We start from the raw sequence: 20,573 nt of genomic DNA on the forward strand, positions 1-20,573 counted from the left end.
CGGTTTAAGGGAGGGTCTGTGATGTCAGCCCCGGACTTAATCAGCCTGCGTCTGTTACAGAGTTGTGGAAGGGTCAGACTTACATTTAAACAGAAAAATCATTAGATTGTGAGTGAATTGCTTATGGATGTGCGAAAGGAAAGCGGACTGACACATTTTTTGCAATTAACTCGCAGATTTACAGGGTGGGCTTTCTCTCTGTCTGGGTGATGGCAAACCACTAACAGTTATCTGCAAATTTGCAGATGAGCAATTAATTCTGAATTACCGTAGTCTCCACGTCACTCCAAATAAGTAAGGAGATTCGGTCATTTCAAACCTTATGGGTTTTTCATCAGAAGCATACTGACTTGCTTCACCGAGTCCGATCTTATACCCCTGTAATTGTAAAGCACCTCCCACTCATTGGGGAGGCAGTTTTGCTCCATTTCACAGCCAGTATATTATGCCGGAAGATGCTTATTTTGAATAAAGCATTTTAGATACAATATTTTGCCACCTACTGTTACTTTCACTAAATTGCAGATTTTTCTCTCTTCTACTACTCCGACATAAGGGCTGAGATGAGCTGGAGGTAGCAGAATGTTTTTTCTGTCTCAGTAAAGATTTTACATTTGATTTATAAAATGATGGGAATACTGCAGAGAGATTTGTTTAGTGAAGTGGTAGATGAGGTGCGGGGAAAGTTCGATACAGGAGTCTGGCAGCCGAATTTTGCATGGATTTAAATTTGACGTCAAAGGTAACCAGTTGTGGCTGGAAACAGGATTTCTGCTTTGAAGTGGCCAAAATAGAGCAATGGGTTCTTGTATGGACTGCTGCACTGCTTTAGAAAACTGCTCGAGTTCAATTTTTGAGTTAATAAATTATTAACTCAAATGGCAACATTTTTGAAAAAGCAGAAAACAAAAACATGATCATATTCATAATTACATATGAAGGTCTTCAGTAACTTATTGCAAACTAAATAGATTTGCAGTAATGTGATTGCATAGATACCTTTTTTATTTTTTTAGAATCATTTTACATTCCTTTCAGTTTTACATGCCACAGTCCCGTTGGCAGAACACCCACAGATCAGGTAATTTTGACACAATGAACTTTGGATCTCAGAGTACGAGGTTTCCTAAAAGGCAACCCAATTTTTACTTGACTTGATTATTATCTGCAGTGGTCATTCTTTTGAACTCATAGCAAAAGCACTTTCTGGATGGTTTATTTTAAAGTATCCAGGACATATTGTAACAGTGTAAACGGTAACCATAATATATTTACAATAAAGCCCCCCATACACGGTTCGTTAATAGGATCTGTTGTGTGCTTAAACAGCACACATCGGATCGGATAGCATCCCTAGTGCATGCAGTGTGCATGCACTGTGATCCGATCCGATGTGCATCTAGTACAAAAAGTATGTGCAGCACATACTTTTTGTACCATACTATGTGATGCGCGGGAGCGCGCATCACATAGTACAGAACGGAGCCGTACACAACGGACCGTGTATGGGCTCCTTAAGTCCAAAAATACCTGTAAGTATCAACACTCCAATAGTGCCCTCCGGTCTCTGAGCTTTTGCGTTGTTTAACTTATGGAATTCTTTATTCCTTCGGGGAGTATATAGCAGTTACAAGTACATCCTTGGGGCATTTAAATACAGAGGTTGACTGGTGAAAGTTAGGGGGAAAAATCTACACCCCTATGCATAAAATGGCACCAAGCTTATTACATCAGGTCCTTACTAGAAACAATAGATAAATCATAACTTTAATGGGCGCTTTTTCCTTGATTTAAAGAACTTCACTAATTTAACTGCCCCTTCCCCCTCTCTGACCATAACCTGCTTTCCTCTAACTTATCACTCTGCTTCCCCATCTCTACCTCATAAGGCTACAATAACAAAGTGTAAAATGAAGGCCATGGACACAGCTTCCTTATCCCCTCTGCTTGACACACTTCTGCCTCTTCCCCCTCTCTAGTCCTGAACAAGCCACTTCTCTATATAATACCTCCCTTACCTCTGCTCTTGACTCAGTAGCTCCAGAGACCACCATTCACCTTCAGAGAGCAACAGCTCAACCCTGGCAAACCAAAATCACCAGATATTTGCAAAAATGTTCACTTACCGTTCAGCGGCAATGGAGGAAATCATGCACTAAAGCAGACTCTCCAATTCAAATTCATGCTCTTATCATATAGTGCTGCCCTTTCTGCCTCCAGTCATACTTAAGAACCTCATCTCATCCCAATCTTCTAACCCCCACTGTCTTTTTGCCACCTCTAATGCGATACTCTGCTCAACCCCACCTTGTCTCCTTTCCTCATTATCTGCCTTGACTTTGCCACCTATTTCATATCAAAAATTTACTACATACGTCAGGACATCACATTCTAATAGACCCTCAACAACCTGCCTCATCTCTCTTCCCTAACTAACTTTCCCCATCCATTTCACCAACTTCTTTATTCCCTGTATCTGTAGGTAAAGTAATGGTCCTCATCCGGTATGTGTGTGTGTCGTGTGTCTCCCCCCCCCCCCCTCCCCTCCTCTGCCTTCAAACATGCCCTGTCTTCCCTATTCTTAAAAAAAAAACCTGTCGTTCCTAACTATCTCAACAACTGTTCCATCGCTCTCCTACCTTTTGTTTACAAACTCCTTGAGCGCATTGTCTATATAATGTCTTTCTTTTCTCCCACTGCATGCTTGATCCATTCTAGTCTGGCTTCCATCCTCTCCACTCTATTGAAACTGCACTCACAAAACTTTGCAATGATCTTCGTGCTGTCAAATCAAATGGACACTACTCTCTGCTTATTCTTATTAACCTAACTGCTGCTTTTGACACTGTGGACCACCATCTCCTCCTCCGAATCCCTTGCTCCCCTTTCCTGTGTGATACTGCTCTTTCTTGGCTATCTTCCTACCTTTCTGACCACTCCATCTAAGTCTCCTCTCATGACTCTACCTCTCCTGCACTTCCATTGACAGAAGAAGTCCCCCAAAGTTCGGTTCTCTGTGCTCTTATTTTCTCTATCTATACTTCCTCTCTAGGCGAGCCCATTCTCTCATTCAACTTCCAATATCACCTCTATGCTGATGATACTCAAATCTACAGCTCCTGGTCGTTCTCCCTCTCTCCTCGCTCCTATTTCTAATGGCCTCTCTGCTATCTCAGCGCTTTTAACATGTCTAAGACTGAGCTGATGATTTTCCCACAATTTCACTATCTATTGATGGAACAACTATTGTCTCTAGCCCCTAAAGTATGTGGTCTTTTGTGTTATTTTTTTATTCCTCCCTCTCCTTTAAACCACACATTCAACACCTATCACAGGCCTGTCATTTCTACCTTAAAAATATCTCCAGGATCAGACCCTCTCTCACCCAGGATGCTACAAAGACCCTCATCCACTCACTAGTAATCTCCAGATTGGATTCCTCTAAACTGCTCCTTTCTGACCAGCCTGACAAACCCTTCTCTCCACACTTCTGTGTCACTCCAATCTGTCTGCCCTTCCCCATTAGAATGGAAGCTCTAACGAGCAGGGCCCTCTTCCCATGTCCTTTTCTTAGCATATATCTCTGCCATCCTAATTGTTACTTCATTGTCCTTGTATTGTTAGGCAGAGCAGAACCCCTGTGTCGCCATATAACTAAACAGTATTATTACTAGTAGAAGTAGTAGTATTATTAACAACTACAAAGTGAATTGTAATGTAGATTACATTGTCATTAAAGGAGATGGCCTGGTGCCAGTCATTTTAACACTGGTAACTCTGCACCACTTTACCGGATATACCTGCACAGTCAAAAGTTCATCCATAAAACGAGAATATACAGTAACACCTGTTTGTATTCCCCACAGGATCCAGAGTCAAGGATGATGGAGTTACAGGTAACTGATATCTCAGAGGGGACCACAGAGGTAGGTGTAAGTGAGTCCATCAACACCATTTCCAAGGAAAAACAGGAAGTTTTAGCCATGGACCAATACAACTGCTGTTAACATCAAGCTGAGCGTGATGTGGAACAACTAAAGTTGGATGGAACGACTAAAGTTCAGATTTTATACAGAGATGTTAGAACTTCCTAATGGATAAAATAAATAATAAAGCAATATAGATAACAGCACCTCATTTATTGAGTAAGGTAGCATACTTATATGCTCACATATAGCATCTGCTTATGCTGGCTTATTTTTATTTCTATTGAATACATAATTAAGTAAAATATTTAAGTTCGGTCACTTGAGAAACGACTTTCCCAATTATCCCAGTAAGGTGGAGATGGTTTCATTGAATTTCCTGTGGGTAAACAACTGGACCACGTTGATAAGCAATATTAGTCCTTGCAGCCAATGAGTAAAATACACAAGGGTGGCAGGAAGTGCCCCAGCATTGGTCTAGTAACCTCTTATATTAAGGAGGATTGTAAGCAGGCTTCAATGGATCACTAACATGGTTCAGTTTGGTTCCCGACCATGACAAGGGGACACAAAGCCCACTGGTGCTGGGGCAGAACAGGTAGTTTACAGTTGAATTTTGTTTAGAGTTTGTTAGGTCTTTTTTGAGCCTGATGAAGCTTGAAAAGAAATCTATATTTGCGGGGGCTACAGCTGTGTTAACCTTCAGGCACGAGAACTTATCCCAGATTCTATGGTTGATGCTCTTTAACAAGGTAATTTACCATGCTTAGTAGTAGATGACAATTTGAGCTATTATAACAAGTCGTTCGGACAAATCATTCAATAGTCCTAATGTGTACACAGCTACATCGATAGTGATGCACACACCCACAGTTCCCAAGTGACATCACCTGCAGCTCAAGCGGGGGATGCAGCATTGCCCCCACTCCTTCTATTACCATTGCCAAGTTTGTATGCTCATAGACTTGCATCTACCCTGCATTAGATTGTTTTGTAGTTTTAGTACATATCTACTTAAAGATTTTAAGGTTTTAGAGGTCACATTACAATATCGGAGTGTTTCCCAAGGCCTGCACTCCTATGAATGGACCAGCTAAAATTTCATTAACAGGGTCTAGTAATGAATGTTTACATTGTATTTAAAATGAAACACAGAACGCAGTGTTAGGTTACGTTCATAAATTTACCTTGATGCCAGCCATCAAATTAACACTCTCCTGCCACCTCTTACAGGAAGGACATATTTTCCGAACATCCTGCATTACATTATGAAATCAATTCTGGGCATTCTAGCTGCAAACCCTAGTAACTTATGGTTTCCAGTTAATGTACTTAATAGTACACCAGTTACACAGGCCTGACTTTAACAATTACTTTACAACATTTATCATATTTTAAAGAATTGACATTGAAGCATTGTTCCCTTGAGGTCTACATAAAAATCTACTGGTACTTAAAAAAAAAGAAAAAAAAGAAAATACTTTGACATTTACAGTTTTTTTCTGCATCTTACACAAACAACAGCAAGCTTCGCAAATTGCACTTGCGTATTGTATATTGACATTTAAAATTTCAGGACCAAAGTCAGACCAAATATTTGCTACTCTAGAATGTTAAATCTGGTCATCAACTAACGTTTAAGAAGGTATTTTCAATCAACCACCACCAGAGTTGTAGAGAATGTTCTGAACGTGTGGGGTGACTATGGCCCACAGATTTAGTGGTTCTCGGTTTTGGCCAATCAACCATATCTTTGGATGTATGCTCAACTTAAAAAGGCTATCAGAAATTTGGCCAAGGTAATCAGCATGCACTAGACATAGTCCTAAATATGTAGACCTCTACTGCTCCTACTGTAGCCATACATTATTAAATGGATGAGTCTATTTGACAACTCCATATTCTTTAGCTGTTGTCCGCACTCTATGAAAAGTCATCAGTCAACCCACAATCTTCTGCTCAGAGATGCTGTGTGGTCAATTTTCATCTCGGAAACACAAAAGCATGCGGCAGAGTGACATCAGAACCATGAGACTGCATAAGTTAAATGTACAAGAGGAGAGAGAGAGAGAGAGAGAGAGAGAGAGAGAGAGAGAGAGAGAGAGAGAGAGAGAGAGAGAGAGAGAGAGAGAGAGAGAGAGAGAGAGAGAGAGAGAGAGAGAGAGAGAGAGAGAATGAGAGCTCTCGTGGATGCAAGAAATAAGAATAAGGCAAAGAGTACTATTAAAAGGGGCAAAATTAGAGAGCTATGGAAGGGTGTGATAGGCATTGTGGAGATACTATCTTCCATTAATAATAATTCAACTACTGCTTAAATGATTACATTAAGGAACCAGTTTTTGTAACGTAAGGTCACTGAGGCAAGGAAATATTAATGTTCTGTATGAGATTTTGTCAGTAAGGATATTTATCACATAGAAGGGACAAGGAATATCAAAGTTTACTGAATATAAAAGCACATTAAAGTTTTTTTCATTAATATAGAAACCCCCGAGCAAGCCTAAGAGAGGGGTGGTGAAGCTAAAATAAAATGTACACCTGATACCTTATGGTATCAGTTGACTACAAAAATCAATTACCTGTACAGGACATTGACATTTATCTATGTTTCCATATTCTTCACGCTAGTCTGTTTTAGCATACGCCATGTTTGACTTTTAAAGGGTGAAATGTGCCCTGTTCTTTTACCGACACTCTGCTAACACAGACATTCGTATTTATTTATATAAGGTGAAGAGTATGAGGAGAAGCCCAGCACCTCATTAGGTACCATACAAAGCCCATCAGTGACATGAGTGGCCAGGGAGATTGTCTATATAGCCAGATAGCTTAGAAATGGGGCTTTAATCGCCCTGTGTGTATGCCCTATAAGAGTGAGACTGTCAGATGAATGATTTCTGGGTACTGCTAAAAAGTCCTTTATCTACAGATAGCAGTTATCGAACGGTGCAGTATGGAATCAGAAGCTGCATCAGATACCTTGGGCCCTGGTGATTTAAGGCATTGAAAGTCAGTAAGCCAATCTTAAAAATGATTTGCCATCTAACAAACAGCCAGTGGAAGGAGTAGAGAATTGGTGTTATGTGGTTGAAATGGGGGCAAGATATATACCCTACAAAATGGACACACACACTAATTTTTTCTGTTGTTCTTAAGGCCCCCCATGCATTACTGTGACTTCTCGGAAAGGAGAAGTCGCTGTCAAACCCCTTAAATTGCCTGGCAGCTTCCTGGGCAGCTGGATCACATGCGATCCCAGTCCCAATAAATCCTCCGGGCAGCACCAACGATGTAGGGACTCCAATCCGATGCACACTGGACCGCGCATCGAATCAGAGCTTAGAACACAACAATTTGCCAATTTTCATGCTATTTATTGGCCCGATGCGTCGAAATAGCATGAAATCGGGCAAAAACCAAACAAGTGTATGGCCAAACGGGATGCGGTCATTTGGTCTACAGCATGATGGTCGACAGTCATTAGGTCAACATGGGAAAAGGTTGACATGGGTCTAGGTCGACATGGGAAAAGGTCAACATGGGAAAAGGTCAACATGGTTCTAGGTCGAAAAGTCATTAGTTCGACAGGCCATTAGTTCGACAGTGTCTAGGTTGACAGAGAAAAGATCGACATGGGGTTTTTCACTGTTTTTTGAGCCAACATGTGCCGACAGGCGGTATGTCATGCCCTGCCATCCACTAGGGCATGGAAGGAGAATAACTTTAAATAATTTTAAACTGTGTCCATGTCGACTGTGTTAACATTGAAGTAAAAAAAAATTGAAAAACCCCATGTCGACCTTTTGACTGTCGACCTAGACATTGTCGAACTAACGACCTGTCGAACTAATGACCTTTCGACCTAGACCCATGTCGACCGTTTCCCATGTCTACCTAATGGTGTCGACCTAATGACTGTCGACCATCATGCTGTAGACCAAATGATCCCAACCCGGCCAAACCCAGCCCACAGAGAAGATTCCTGTGGCCAGGAAAGGGTAGCGGGGAAAAGACTGGTGGTGCGAGTGTGTTAGGGGGTCGAAGGTGGCAGGCTAGACATGTAGGCGTGTAAAGGGGAAACTTTTTGGAATATTTTTCAGGGCCACTTTGAATTCCCAATCCACCTATGGATAAGACCACTATAAGAATTGAACACATGAATCCAGAGCTGTGGGCCAGCAAAGCTGATCAATGCGCCACTATGCGGCCCAAATAATAATAAAAAAAGTATTTAAAATGATATATGTGCATATAATACACACACATTACATATACACATTTTTTTAAATTGTATGTATAGCATGTAAGTGAAGCAGAAATAATATAGGCCAGTGAATAAAAAAAATGGTGTGGCAACACTAATATATCATGGCTCCAAAGCAGAAAACACCAGTTAAAAAGTACATTAACATATAACCTTTAAACTTCACACTGTAACAGCCTATCACTTGTTCACGCAGAGATAGCTATACTAGGACAATTAATCACTACTACGGTGTACATGCAGTCAACATTCTTAATTAGGGTTGACACACTCTCCCTCCTTGCCCCTATCTGTCAAGAAGACTGTTTAAAAATCTGACTTATTAGTCTGTATTAGAGAGCAGGGAAACAGATCTGGTTAATATCTCTAAGCTGAAATAATTCATCCATCCGGGGTACACTGATGCGTTGTAATTCCTACCCTCACTAGAGTTTGCAGATAACCATTGGCCCCAAGACTATCAAAGGCGCTATAAATCAACAGGAGTGCATCTCCCATACATCCTGGGTTAATATCTGTTTATAATATCTCTGCCGAGAATGTAGGTTTGACACATTAGGAGTCATAGTAGAGAGTGAACAGGCAAAGCAGGCAGGGTTACTTAAGAACACAAAAATAAGATTAGGCAAGATACATTTTTCAAACACATGATGTGCTAAAAGCAATTCCTACTGTCTGAATATACAGAGTTCATTCATATTATATGGCTATACCCAATAATTAGCATGGAAGATTTGAGAATTTAAATAACACACATACTACTACTATAGGCTAGTTAACGTCACATCACGACAGAGTTTATAATATATAAGACTATATATATATATATATATATATATATATATATATATATATATATATATATATATATATATATATATATATATATATATATATACATACATACATACATACAAATGATTCAGCACTAACAAACAGAATCAATTGGCCTGGTACCCGCACAGTCCCTCAGGAATAAACAGTGATGTATAGCAGCGGCACTCATGGCACTTAAAAAAAATGACAAGGACCACCATGGATGCCTCTGGTAGTCCTTGTCATGTTTTATTAAGTGCCACTGCTATACATCGCTATATATCCAAGATATACACTCATTCATTCATAGTGTTCCCCACGGGGCCGCTGGGGGAATCCCGGTGACGCACAGCTTCAGTGATGTATTTCCGGTCATGTGATGACAGCAGCACCCGGAAGTCCACCGGCGGCTGGGTGGAGGGTGATAGATAGATAGATAGATAGATAGATAGATAGATAGATATGATGTAATTGGACTGAATCTTTTCTGGGTGGTTTCTGGTGAATGGGTGATGTAAGAAGCTATAAAATGTATTGCCTGAATCGAACGCCAAGGTCAATATGTGTGGATGCATGACCCCCCCCCCTCCCTCTCCAAAAAAAAGAAAAAACACATACAGATAGGCAATACTTGAAATAGTTAATCATATTTGTTTTAATTTAAAATTAATATGCCTGCCTATAGAAACATAGAATTTGATGGCAGATATGAACCTATTGGCTAAACCAGTCTGCCTAAACACATGTATATGCACACACCTATACACTAGGGCAGTGGTTCCCAAAGGTGCCTGGTGTTGGTGGTCCAGGACCAATTCAAAATATTCTGGCCAAAATAATAGGTAAAACCAGTGCTAGACCCATGTCAACCTTTTCCCATGTCTACCCAGGACCAATTCAAAATATTCTGGCCAATATAATAGGTAAAACCAGTGCTGGTGGTTGCCAATCATAACATATATGCACAAATAAATCCTGTCCCTCGCCGCATAACTGACCTTAAGGATGACATATAAACAAGAATCACTTAATTCAATATTATTTTCTGAATTTTTTGCTTTGATGCTCTAGATCAGTGGTTCTCAACCTCGGTCCTCCTCAGGGACCCCCAACAGTGCACGTTTTCCAGGTCTCCTCACAGAATCACAGGTGAAATAATCAACTCCAATGTTTCAGTGAATAAGGAGTGCACCTGTGCACCTGCCAGGTGACCTGGAAAACATGCACTGTTGGGGGTTCTTGAGGACCGAGGTTGAGAACCACTGCTTTAGGGTACGGTGACTCAAAAAAGTTTGGGAACCAACTGCACTAGGGTTATTGTTTCAGACTATGTCCTTCCTACCACTTCTGTTATGAAGAACCATCTACTGTATAAGTGAGGACAACACCAGAGTCATTTCTCAGTCTGTACTAAGGGCCAGATCCAGGCTCTGCTTTGAATTCGCACCTCAATGTCACATCACTGAGATGCACTGGCTTTTGACAGAACAGTACATTTTGAAACAATGTTGAAATAAATGCGTCAATCCCTCAGTGTGCAACTATGCTATAAATCATGTACTCCTCCCAATACCACCATCAAATCTATCTGCGCGGGTATCAGGTGCTTAAAAAACATTATACACTTATGCCGATCCTATAACGAAAAAGAGCATGAAGCAAATGTCAGACATCAAGGAGGACTGGAACTGGCAGGAAAGAGTGTGAAGGTTCTCCTAAAGCTGTTGGTAGAGCCTGATTAATATTTTGAAAAAAGGAGTGTTCTACCAAGCAAACTTCAAACTTCCAGTTGTCCAGGGAGGCTTCATGCGCTATCCCAAGATGGGAGATCACTACTGAGCATATGCTTAGGTCAGCAGAGACCTGCGATTACCTACAGTTTTCTGCACCGCTACCCATTGTCAACATACAATCACCATCTGTATGAAACTCTTCTCTGTTTCATCACTAGTCTACATGTATAAGTGGATATGCCTGTAAGAGCTATTTCTCAATAAACCAACACCATTGGTTAAGTAACTGGGTTGCTCATAGTTTGAGTCATCCAATGGTGTGTGCCTATATAACTCTGCAATATCAACACCTGCACACACATCAGATCCTGCGATCACAATATTATTCCCAAAGTGTGCCACATGCGCAGGAAAGTCACAAATGTTGTGAAGTACTATAGATTGTAAGCTTGCGAGCAGGGCCCTCCTACATTTTGACTGTCTGTAAATACCCTGCTTTGTTGTATCACTGTCTGCTATTGTAAAGCGCAACGGAATATGCTGCGCTATATAAGAAACTGTTAATAAATAAATAAATAATTAATAAGTACAATAATCGCTGAGCAGCATGGAGGTGAAATACATATTAATGTCCTCTGTCTCTAGCACCCATATCCCCAGGCAACATCTCATCTTTAACCCCTGGATATTTTCCCCTTGTTCCAAGATACATCGCTCTTCCTGGTCCCTCTTGTCAAATAAAAACAAAATAAACATAATCATTTTTTTGTGGAAATATAGAGACAAGACCCCCTCCCCCCCCCCCCACAGCAAAAACTAAAACCATAATCTATACTCTACTGTATGTACATATAGTACACGACATAATGGTAATGTGTCCATGGAAAACTTACTTTTATTGCCTACCAGGGCTATAAATGGCTGTGTTTCGGATTCTTCATTTACTTTCTTTACCATGGAAAACCAGTCTTCTAAATTCTCAAAACTTTGGTAGTTGGTTATATCATATACCAGAAGCACTCCCTGAAAGAGAAACATTACTGGCTTAAAGTATTAATAGCTTTGATATCTCTTATATATTTAGCTACATGTGTCAATCATGTGTGTGTATGACCACGCCAACTGCTGTCACTCCCCCAGTTCAACTTATGTCTCACTCCCCGCCGCCGACAAGACAACATGGCCGCCTGCTGTGTGCCAGACCAAAAGTCAGGAGTGCGCGTTCTGCCCCTCTCTCGGTCCCACAGCGCCGCCACCGGCCGGCCCGGTGCACGACCGTTTGGAGGCCTGGGTACACACATGACGGCCTTCACTGCTGGCAATAACCTGCGTCTGCCCGCCACACACACCATCTTCAGTGTCCTTGCACCTCCACACATCCTGGCAGCCCGCCAGCGTCCCACTGTAACAGCATGACACCCAGTTTCCCTGGTGTCCACCATACATGTACACCTGTGCACACTCTACAGACACCCCAGGTCTACAGTGTGTCTGTACACACCCATTCATTCCTTGATTATCTGTCTCACAGATACAGCATGCACATTCCCATCTCTTCAACATGTCTCTGCCATATAAAGTCCTTACCCACCATAGCCCACAGCATGTGCACACCTACAATGCGCCAAAGATGCCCCCCCACACACACACACACACACCTGTGCCATCCCCGCCCACACTGCAATACCCCCCTTCCCCCCACACCATCCGCATGTAGCACCCCCACACCTGCAACTCCTTCACCCATGGCATCCCAGCACCTGCCACTCCCCCACCCACACCAACCCCATCAACCTCCCTCACCCTCCCACACCACCACCACCACACCCAACAGCGACACCAGCACCCCCACATCCCCTGCAGAAATACCACACCCACCTCTCCCGCACCCACAGCACACTCACCCCCCGCCCTTCCTCCAACCAACACAACTCTGCACATCCCACCCTTCAGCCACCTAACCCGCAGGCGCCGCTGTCCACAACACAGTCTCTCAAATGCAAAACATGTCCATTAACACCTTCACCCAAAAACACCACCTCTACCAAAAACCTCCTTCACAGCTCATTCAGTACACCCCACTCTCCAAGCCCTTTTAATGTAACATATCACCTCTAACTAAACTAGCAATGCTGGAAATCCTCTATACAATACAAATCATAATTTAATGCAATGAAGGCGCTCACAGGTTAAGGTGGTCAAGCCGCAAATGATGGTGTGAAGAGCGCCACTAGGGCGCGATGAATCACCTAGTGTTATATAAATGGAATGGGCACTCACCAAGGTCTAGGTAATCAAAACAGCATTTTATTAGTATCAAGTTGACATACCATCCGACGTAACGATACGTTTCGGTCTACACAAGACCATCATCAGGAATAGTGCAGCAAAGAACAAAACATCAGCAGAACAACAACCTGACATCCATCCCTGATGTCCTTCCCCAGGGATGGAAGTCAGGTTGTTGTTTTGCTGATGTTTTGTTCTTTGCTGCACTAATTCCTGATGATGGTCTCGTGTAGACCGAAACGTGTCGTTACGTCGGATGGTATGTCAACTTGATACTAATAAAATGCTGTTTTGATTACCTAGACCTTGGTGAGTGCCCATTCCATTCTTCTATACTATGATGCCTTCTCATCCTATGGAGCACCTCCCTTTTGCACTTCGATGAGATGCGAGTGCGGATTCCTTGGAAAAAAAAAAAAATATATATATATATATATATATATATATATATATATATATATTATATATACACACACACACACACAACATACACTAATGGTTGGTAAGTGCTATTGCAATAAGACTGTATAGCTGCACTTAGCATGTTACTAATCCTAATTGTGGCCCACGTCACGTGGATGGTAAATTATAAAAAAGTTTTAAAAATATTTAAAAACTAAAAAAATTGTCCAAACCATTGTCCGGTCAACATTTTGAACTGGTCAACCATAAGCAATTCCTATCATTAAGCATTGGTCGATTGGCTGTTTCTTTTCACTGTAGATCTACCAATCCGATACCGTTATAAGCAGCCTACTAGTAAGTTAGGTGAAATCATTTCAAGTTCCAATTCATTGGTATTGTGTAGAAATACCAGAGAGAGAAATAAAAGCTCTAGAACCCGTATGACAAGCTCTAAATCAAAAAAACACAGAGGTGTCACATAATTACGTCTACATTAGGACTCGGTAAAAAAATGTTGTTTAAAAAGAGAAAAATAATAATAAATGATGATAATTATCGCTTTAATTATTTTAAATGGCCATGAAAAAGTCTCACAGCTGCTTTAAAGTAAACCAAATAAAATAGAAGCTGGCAACAATAGGTCCTTTCTTAAATATCCCCAAAAACATGTATGTATTTATTCCATCTTTCCCAAATTAAAAGCTTTGCATTTGAGTGAAATTATGGTTCAGTCCAACATCCTGTAGTGAAAGGGAAAATGTGTTGTACCCAAGATATAGAATATGCATATCTAGGAAAAAAAATTAATAGCATAATATATAAAGTTCATTTTCAAAGTAATTAATTCCTAAAACAGGCTAACTGAATAGACGTATTCACAGATGCAAATAAGGTCCGCTGGGAAAACTCAGTTAAATAATTATGTTCTTCTAAGCGCTTGGCCAACATGTTGGCAGTTGAGTGTATTCAAATTTCATCCAAAACTTGTAACATGGCAATCATTTATATAATACAGTGCAGATGTAGGTGTGCTGCAGACTGGCCGGGCACTCTATCCTCGCACAGGCTGCCCTCTCATACCCAAACATTCGCCACAAATGCCCATGTGATGTTCTCCAGTTATGCTTAAATACAGAATTCACGCTGGGGTGCAGGGAGTCCCCCCAATGAGTTGTTCCCTTCTCTGTTATTAGGAGCATATGTATCACACCGTGGTGTCTCAATGCTCCTCTGACTTCTGACTGATATGAGTGGGAAGCATATGACTGTTGGGGTTATTCTGGTTCACTCCTGGCAAATTCCTTCTTAGATAGACAAAGGCACCAGCGGCTACAGCGGGAGCAGGGGGCACACAGCAGCTCCATCCCCAGCGGCGGATACCTTGCGGCGCTCTCTTCCAACCATGGACAGGCCTGCCGGGAAGACAGGTGAGTATCTTTCACACTAGCCTTTATCCCGGTAAGATCCTGGGAGCAACCCTGGTAGATAGCAGGGTTAAAATGCCGGGGCATGGCTCCCGGTATTTCCTAGGACCCTTTCACACCAGCACTAGACCTGAGTCGTTCCTGTGGCCAACCCGGGAAAATAGGCCGCTGTGAAAGGGGTATTATTACATAGCAAGCTGTAGTAGTAACCAGTATCCTACCCTGCATGGTGGCATTTCTAAATTAATACCAGTTAAATACTTCATCAAAGTTGAATGAATAAACACAAAATCACTAGGGGGAAATGTGTCTAACCTTATAAAGAAAACAAGTGAATAGCAATCAATCTAATTCCAGTTATTTTATAGAATATATTTTATGAATGATAGCTAGAATTGGCTTTATCGACAATTGTCCTGTGAGAATGTGGCCATGGTGTTGACATGCTTGGCACACTGACAATCACTATATAGACATGATTAGAATGTTAAATGTGCGGTGGTTCCATCATCATTCAATGGTGAGTGGAATTTGAATGATCTTTGAATGATTGTGTTAGCGTATACATCCCCTTGAATGCTAAGGAGGGGATTCGTGCAAAGGAGGGGTTCTGGCGGGCTGAGTTTACCTGTTCACTAGGCTGCGAACATACACAGTTAACCCCTTGAGTGGTATGCCTGGAAAATTTCCGGGCATACCACTAATATAGAATAGGTGTGCACCACTGGCGCGGCACCTCTGGAGCACCCCACCCCCACAAATCCCCCAGTCGCCACCCAACCCCCCGTCACCTTTCCTCCGGCGATTGGTGCGCCGGAGGTCCCCTGTCCTGCCAGCCAGCCCGTCACTCATTTTACAGTGACGTCGGCGGCAGGCTAGGGTATCGGAGCGGCTCGGGGGGACTCGGGAGCGCTCAGGCACTGAGTCCTCCGGAACCATGAACATCCCCCAGCCTGCTGCCGACGTCACTGCTCAAAGTGACAGGCGGCTGAGGAGAGGGGTGAGAGCGGCAGCAGGGAAGCTCCGGCGTACTAACACCGGAGCGGAGGGGGGGGGGGGGGGGGGCTTCCAGCTTTCTGTGGTGGGTTTTGCTGGGGCAGGATAAACCTGCCCTGGTAGGTTTGTCCTGCCCCAGCAAAACCCACCACTCAAGGGGTTAATACTGGTTATTGGCTTTGGGAATTTGTCACATGGATTAAAATTCACCTAACTACTCCTCTAACAAGAACCACGTGATGGATACAGTATGTTTGCCACAATTCATTAAACCACAATTTTCTGCTAATTTTATCCCCCCCCCCCCCTGTTTTCCACCTTTAATATTAAATTAATATTTGTGAGCTTATATTTCCAATACACAAAAACTTAATATCCAATATCCATCGAATTTGATCAATATCCAAAATCATATATTAGCATACCAGGCAGGTGAAGTATACAACTTTTTTTTTTTATGTATTCCAAAGCTTCAATTTAAAATGATCACGTCTACAATTAAACTGTATCTGTATAGCAATTATTTGACTTTTATTCCATTCCTACGACAGCATCCTAGCGGTTTATGATTACATTGGAGGGTGTAGGATCACTGTTAATTTCCTCTTTTACTTATTTCACTTATGTTTCTCCCACTTTCTCTCTCCAGGGGACATGTGCTCTGAAAATTGTACCTGTGGTGTTGATTTCCCCCCAAATCCTCTACTAATTACTGTGATTTTCACATCTGACCCAAGCCACAATGCCTGGAAATGAGAAGCAGTCTCTCCGTAACAGCTGGGGATCTACAAGCAGGGCCGATCGCAGTGCTGAACTGGAAAAGCCAGGTCAAGACAGCTTTACTACATCTCTACATAAATCCAAATTATATTAATATTAAACCTTACTGCTCCTTAAATCCCGGAGTCTCACTTAGGTACGTCTATTGCATTTCCAATAAGGAAAAGGCACTCAGGCATGCAACATCCTGACTGGCGCATTTTATGCTTCTTTTGCTCAGTAAGGCATTTTACAAGTGGGTTTCCCAGCTACAATTAGGCTAGAAAGCACAAAGACTAATGTGCAATTAATATCTTTTTCTATAAAATCAGAGCTAAGTGGAGGGAGAGTGTTTGGTTATTCTAATACTCCCATAGTTAAAGATGGTTTATAGGCCACGTCTTATTTGTGTGTATCTATAAATAAATATATATCATGCACTCCTGGATGAGAGAGAGCGCAAGATCGTGCACGCGATAGAGAACGTGCGCTCTATCACGTACCGGAGAGCGAGCGAAAGAAAGCAAGAGCGAGAAAGAGTGTAAGCGTGCCAGAGAGAGCGAGCGCGAGAGAGAGTGAACACCTGAGAGATCCAATCCTGCCGGCACTCAATGGTATAAATAGAAAAAGCTTGCTCCAGGTGCTCACAAAATTAAATGTAGCAATCCAAATCCATCAGGAATAAGAAACACTCCAGAGACAGTCATATAAGTAACAAATGTATTAGGTGGTCATGGGAACGTTTCGGGGTATGAGCCCCGTCATCAGCTCCAAACCTACGGCAAAGAGGGACCCCCACACAATCCATTTTTATACTTACCGGCCACTGGTCCTCTCACAGTCACACCCGGAACCTGCCAGCCGGAAGCAGTCACCCAGCAATTCCTGGTGCAAACACAAGAGGGGGTTGCTTAGCAACCACAAGCCTGCGTTCCATACAACGGAAGGTCGGATAAGAACCACGACCATCCTGAGGACTCTGTGCTACTGTACAGGACCAGGAGCCAGGGCCCGGCTTACAATGCATAATCTAAGAAGAAAATACGTTACTTGTGTATTATCAGGGCGCCCGCGAAATCGGCCGAAAATCGGCCACAAATCGCATGCAAAAATCAAATGCGAATTAGCGTCCGATTTTCTGCGTTTTCCGGCCAATTTGCATGCTAATCCATCATCGCACACCCCCGATTTCCATCGTAGTGCATCACATCGAATCGCACGCAATATAGCGGCATGTGATGCGATTTGATTTTTAATTGTTCTTTTTTGTTGATTTTTAATTGTTGATTTTTAATTGTAAGCACCCTAATGGGTGCTTACAATGTTAAATGCAACCCCATTGTCAACGCCACCCCCACTATCAACGCCAACCCGAAGCGTGGTGAGCGCAGCAAGCCCGCGAGGGGTGGCGGTACCCGTCCTCCGACCTTTTCATCCCCCCACTATCCACGTCAGCGTGGAGTTGATTATATAGATAGTGTGGCGAGCGCAGCGAGGGTCCGCGGAATACATGTAAAGTAATCCGCGTCCGCTCGCCACACTGTCTAAAATCAACTCCACGCCGACGTGGATAGTGGGGGTATGAAAAGGTCGGAGGACGCGTACCGCTGCGCTCGCCACGCTTTGGGTTGGCATTGATAGTGGGGGTGGCGTTGACAATGGGGGTGCATTTAACATTGTAAGCACCCATCAGGCATGCAATGCTATGCGATATTTAATTGTACAATCAGGGGCATTTTCCCGAAAATACCATCGCATATGTTATGCCATGGTATGCGATGGGTGCCGTGCTATGAAACAAGTACCTGGGGGTGTGCAAGGATGGAATGGAATGCAAATGGGCAGGAAATGGCCGAAAATCGGCCGCTAAATCCCATCGCGGATGGAATCGGTCGCAAATCGGCCGATAAATCGTATACGATTTACATTAAATCGGGCACTCTGATGAAACACAAGTACCGAAAATACATTAAAGGACAGTGGGACATGGGAGTTTTGGCTCCTTCCCTGTGTGAGCAGGTGCATGTACTCACATACAGGGTGCGAGTGCGTGGCGTTGCCTAGCAACATCCCCATCTTTTTTATGTGGACATTTCCTCATAAATTGATACATTCATGTGTATTCATCTCAATGAGTGTTATACAATGTTTCCGACATTATGTTGAATAAGTCACAATTGTTTCTTTTATGTATTAGAATAAATTCTATTTTTAGGCTTTAATCATATGTATTATCTTTGACTTGAGCTTAGAGCTTTACCACAATCACACCAATACATTTCAGTAAAAAAATAACTATATATACCATATATACTCGAGTATAAGCCTACTTTTTCAGAACATTTTTTATGCTGAAAAAGCCCCCCTCGGCTTATACTCAGGTGCGGGTCCCACTTGAGTCAATACGTTTTCCCAGTTTTTTTATGTAAAATTAGGTGCCTCGGCTTATATTCGGGTCGACTTATACTCGAGTATATACGGTATATTGGGGATGTTATCCCCTTATCACAATTTTAAAAGTTAAAAGTGCACATCATTAGGGGGAAAACACCCCAAAATATATAGTTATATTTTTACTGAAAAGTTTCTATAATCATTCTGGTGAAAAAACAAACTTCACAAACAGGATTACACAAGGAGAGCTGCTCTCTTTCTCCCTCTTTTTGTCATTTCATATACCTACAGTATATGGAGCCAGACTGAAGAAGTGCATCAGATTCACCATATCTACAGGGGAGTAAGTCTCATTTTAAGAAGCCCCCAACATTCTTGCATTAAGATTTCTTTTCTTTTCTGTTATGCTGTCCCATTTCCACTGCGCAGATAAAATTATACCCCATCTCTCCACATAGGTACATCTAGCTATGCTACTGACTATGTTAGATTCCAGCAGATTCAATTGTACATCCTGCATAGGGTTTACTGGACCCCAAGTAGATTACTTCGGATTCGAGACTTGTTAAAGGATACCTGCATCAAATGCTCAGCTGCAGGGGCTGGTTCCTGGCACCTATTGCGGCAGTGCCGTTGAGTGGTGTTTGGTTTAGAATTGGGAAGTCTCTCTACCCATCTCTGAATATCTCTGAATATATGTAAATAATCTTGCCCCATGAATGTATCACACGTTCCTGGATGAGCCTGGAACCACCCCTCTCATGCATGATGAATTGTGTATATAGCGTTCTATCAACCACAGTTTGATTCCTACTGCCTATCATTCTGAGAACGTGTATCTTTAATTTGATAGCTAAAGCAGAGTTGTATTTTTAAACAGGTTAATGGCTCTTTAACAGCCTATATGATGTATTCTGTAAATCAAAATACTCTTGGATTTTTTTTTTCTTTTTAGGAAATGCAATTAGTATTGTTTAGTTGTACGATGTAAACATTTTTTGGTTTGTTAGGTCTTAAAAAAAGCAATAAAAATATATATTTTTGTAAAATAATAAAAATAATAAAATACAGAAATATCTGAACATTCAGTAACACAAGCAGCCGAAAAATACGTGTTTTTACACTTACACATTCTAGAGGTCTAAAAAAAAAAAAATTATATTCTGACTATTAAGTCCTTGAATCTTACAAAACCAAAATACTTCACTACCAAGGTAATAACATTCCAATTAAGCCACATATTTATGCTTTAGCAGATTTATACAGTTTTCCCAATGCCCCACCCATTTTAATAGGTATAATTATTGCACACAACTGCGTTAACATGTATAAATGACATTATGTTCCCATATGTATAATGCAGTGTTTGTAGCTTGAGTACAGAGTAGAGGCACTGTACTACAACACACATATATATATATATATATATATATATATATATATATATATATATATATATATATATATATATACACACATACACACACACACACATATACACATATACAATTGGTTGGTGTCGGCACTCCACTAAACAGTAGGATTGCGTTGTCTATAATATATATTT

General features: G+C 41.7%; 1 protein-coding gene across 2 annotated transcripts in view; it reads right to left on the reverse strand.

Annotated features, from left to right (window-relative positions):
* Positions 1-20,573, reverse strand: part of RAB28 (RAB28, member RAS oncogene family) — a 111,723-nt gene that overhangs the window by 54,101 nt on the left and 37,049 nt on the right. For both annotated transcript variants that reach the window (XM_083158280.1, XM_083158276.1), the window contains exon 4: positions 11,633-11,762. In XM_083158280.1, the coding sequence (XP_083014406.1) occupies positions 11,633-11,762 (130 nt within the window). The remainder of the gene's footprint in view (positions 1-11,632; positions 11,763-20,573) is intronic.

The sequence above is a fragment of the Crinia signifera genome, chromosome 1, assembly GCF_055691185.1.
Source record: "Crinia signifera chromosome 1, ASM5569118v1, whole genome shotgun sequence".
NCBI classification, from domain to species: domain Eukaryota; kingdom Metazoa; phylum Chordata; class Amphibia; order Anura; family Myobatrachidae; genus Crinia; species Crinia signifera.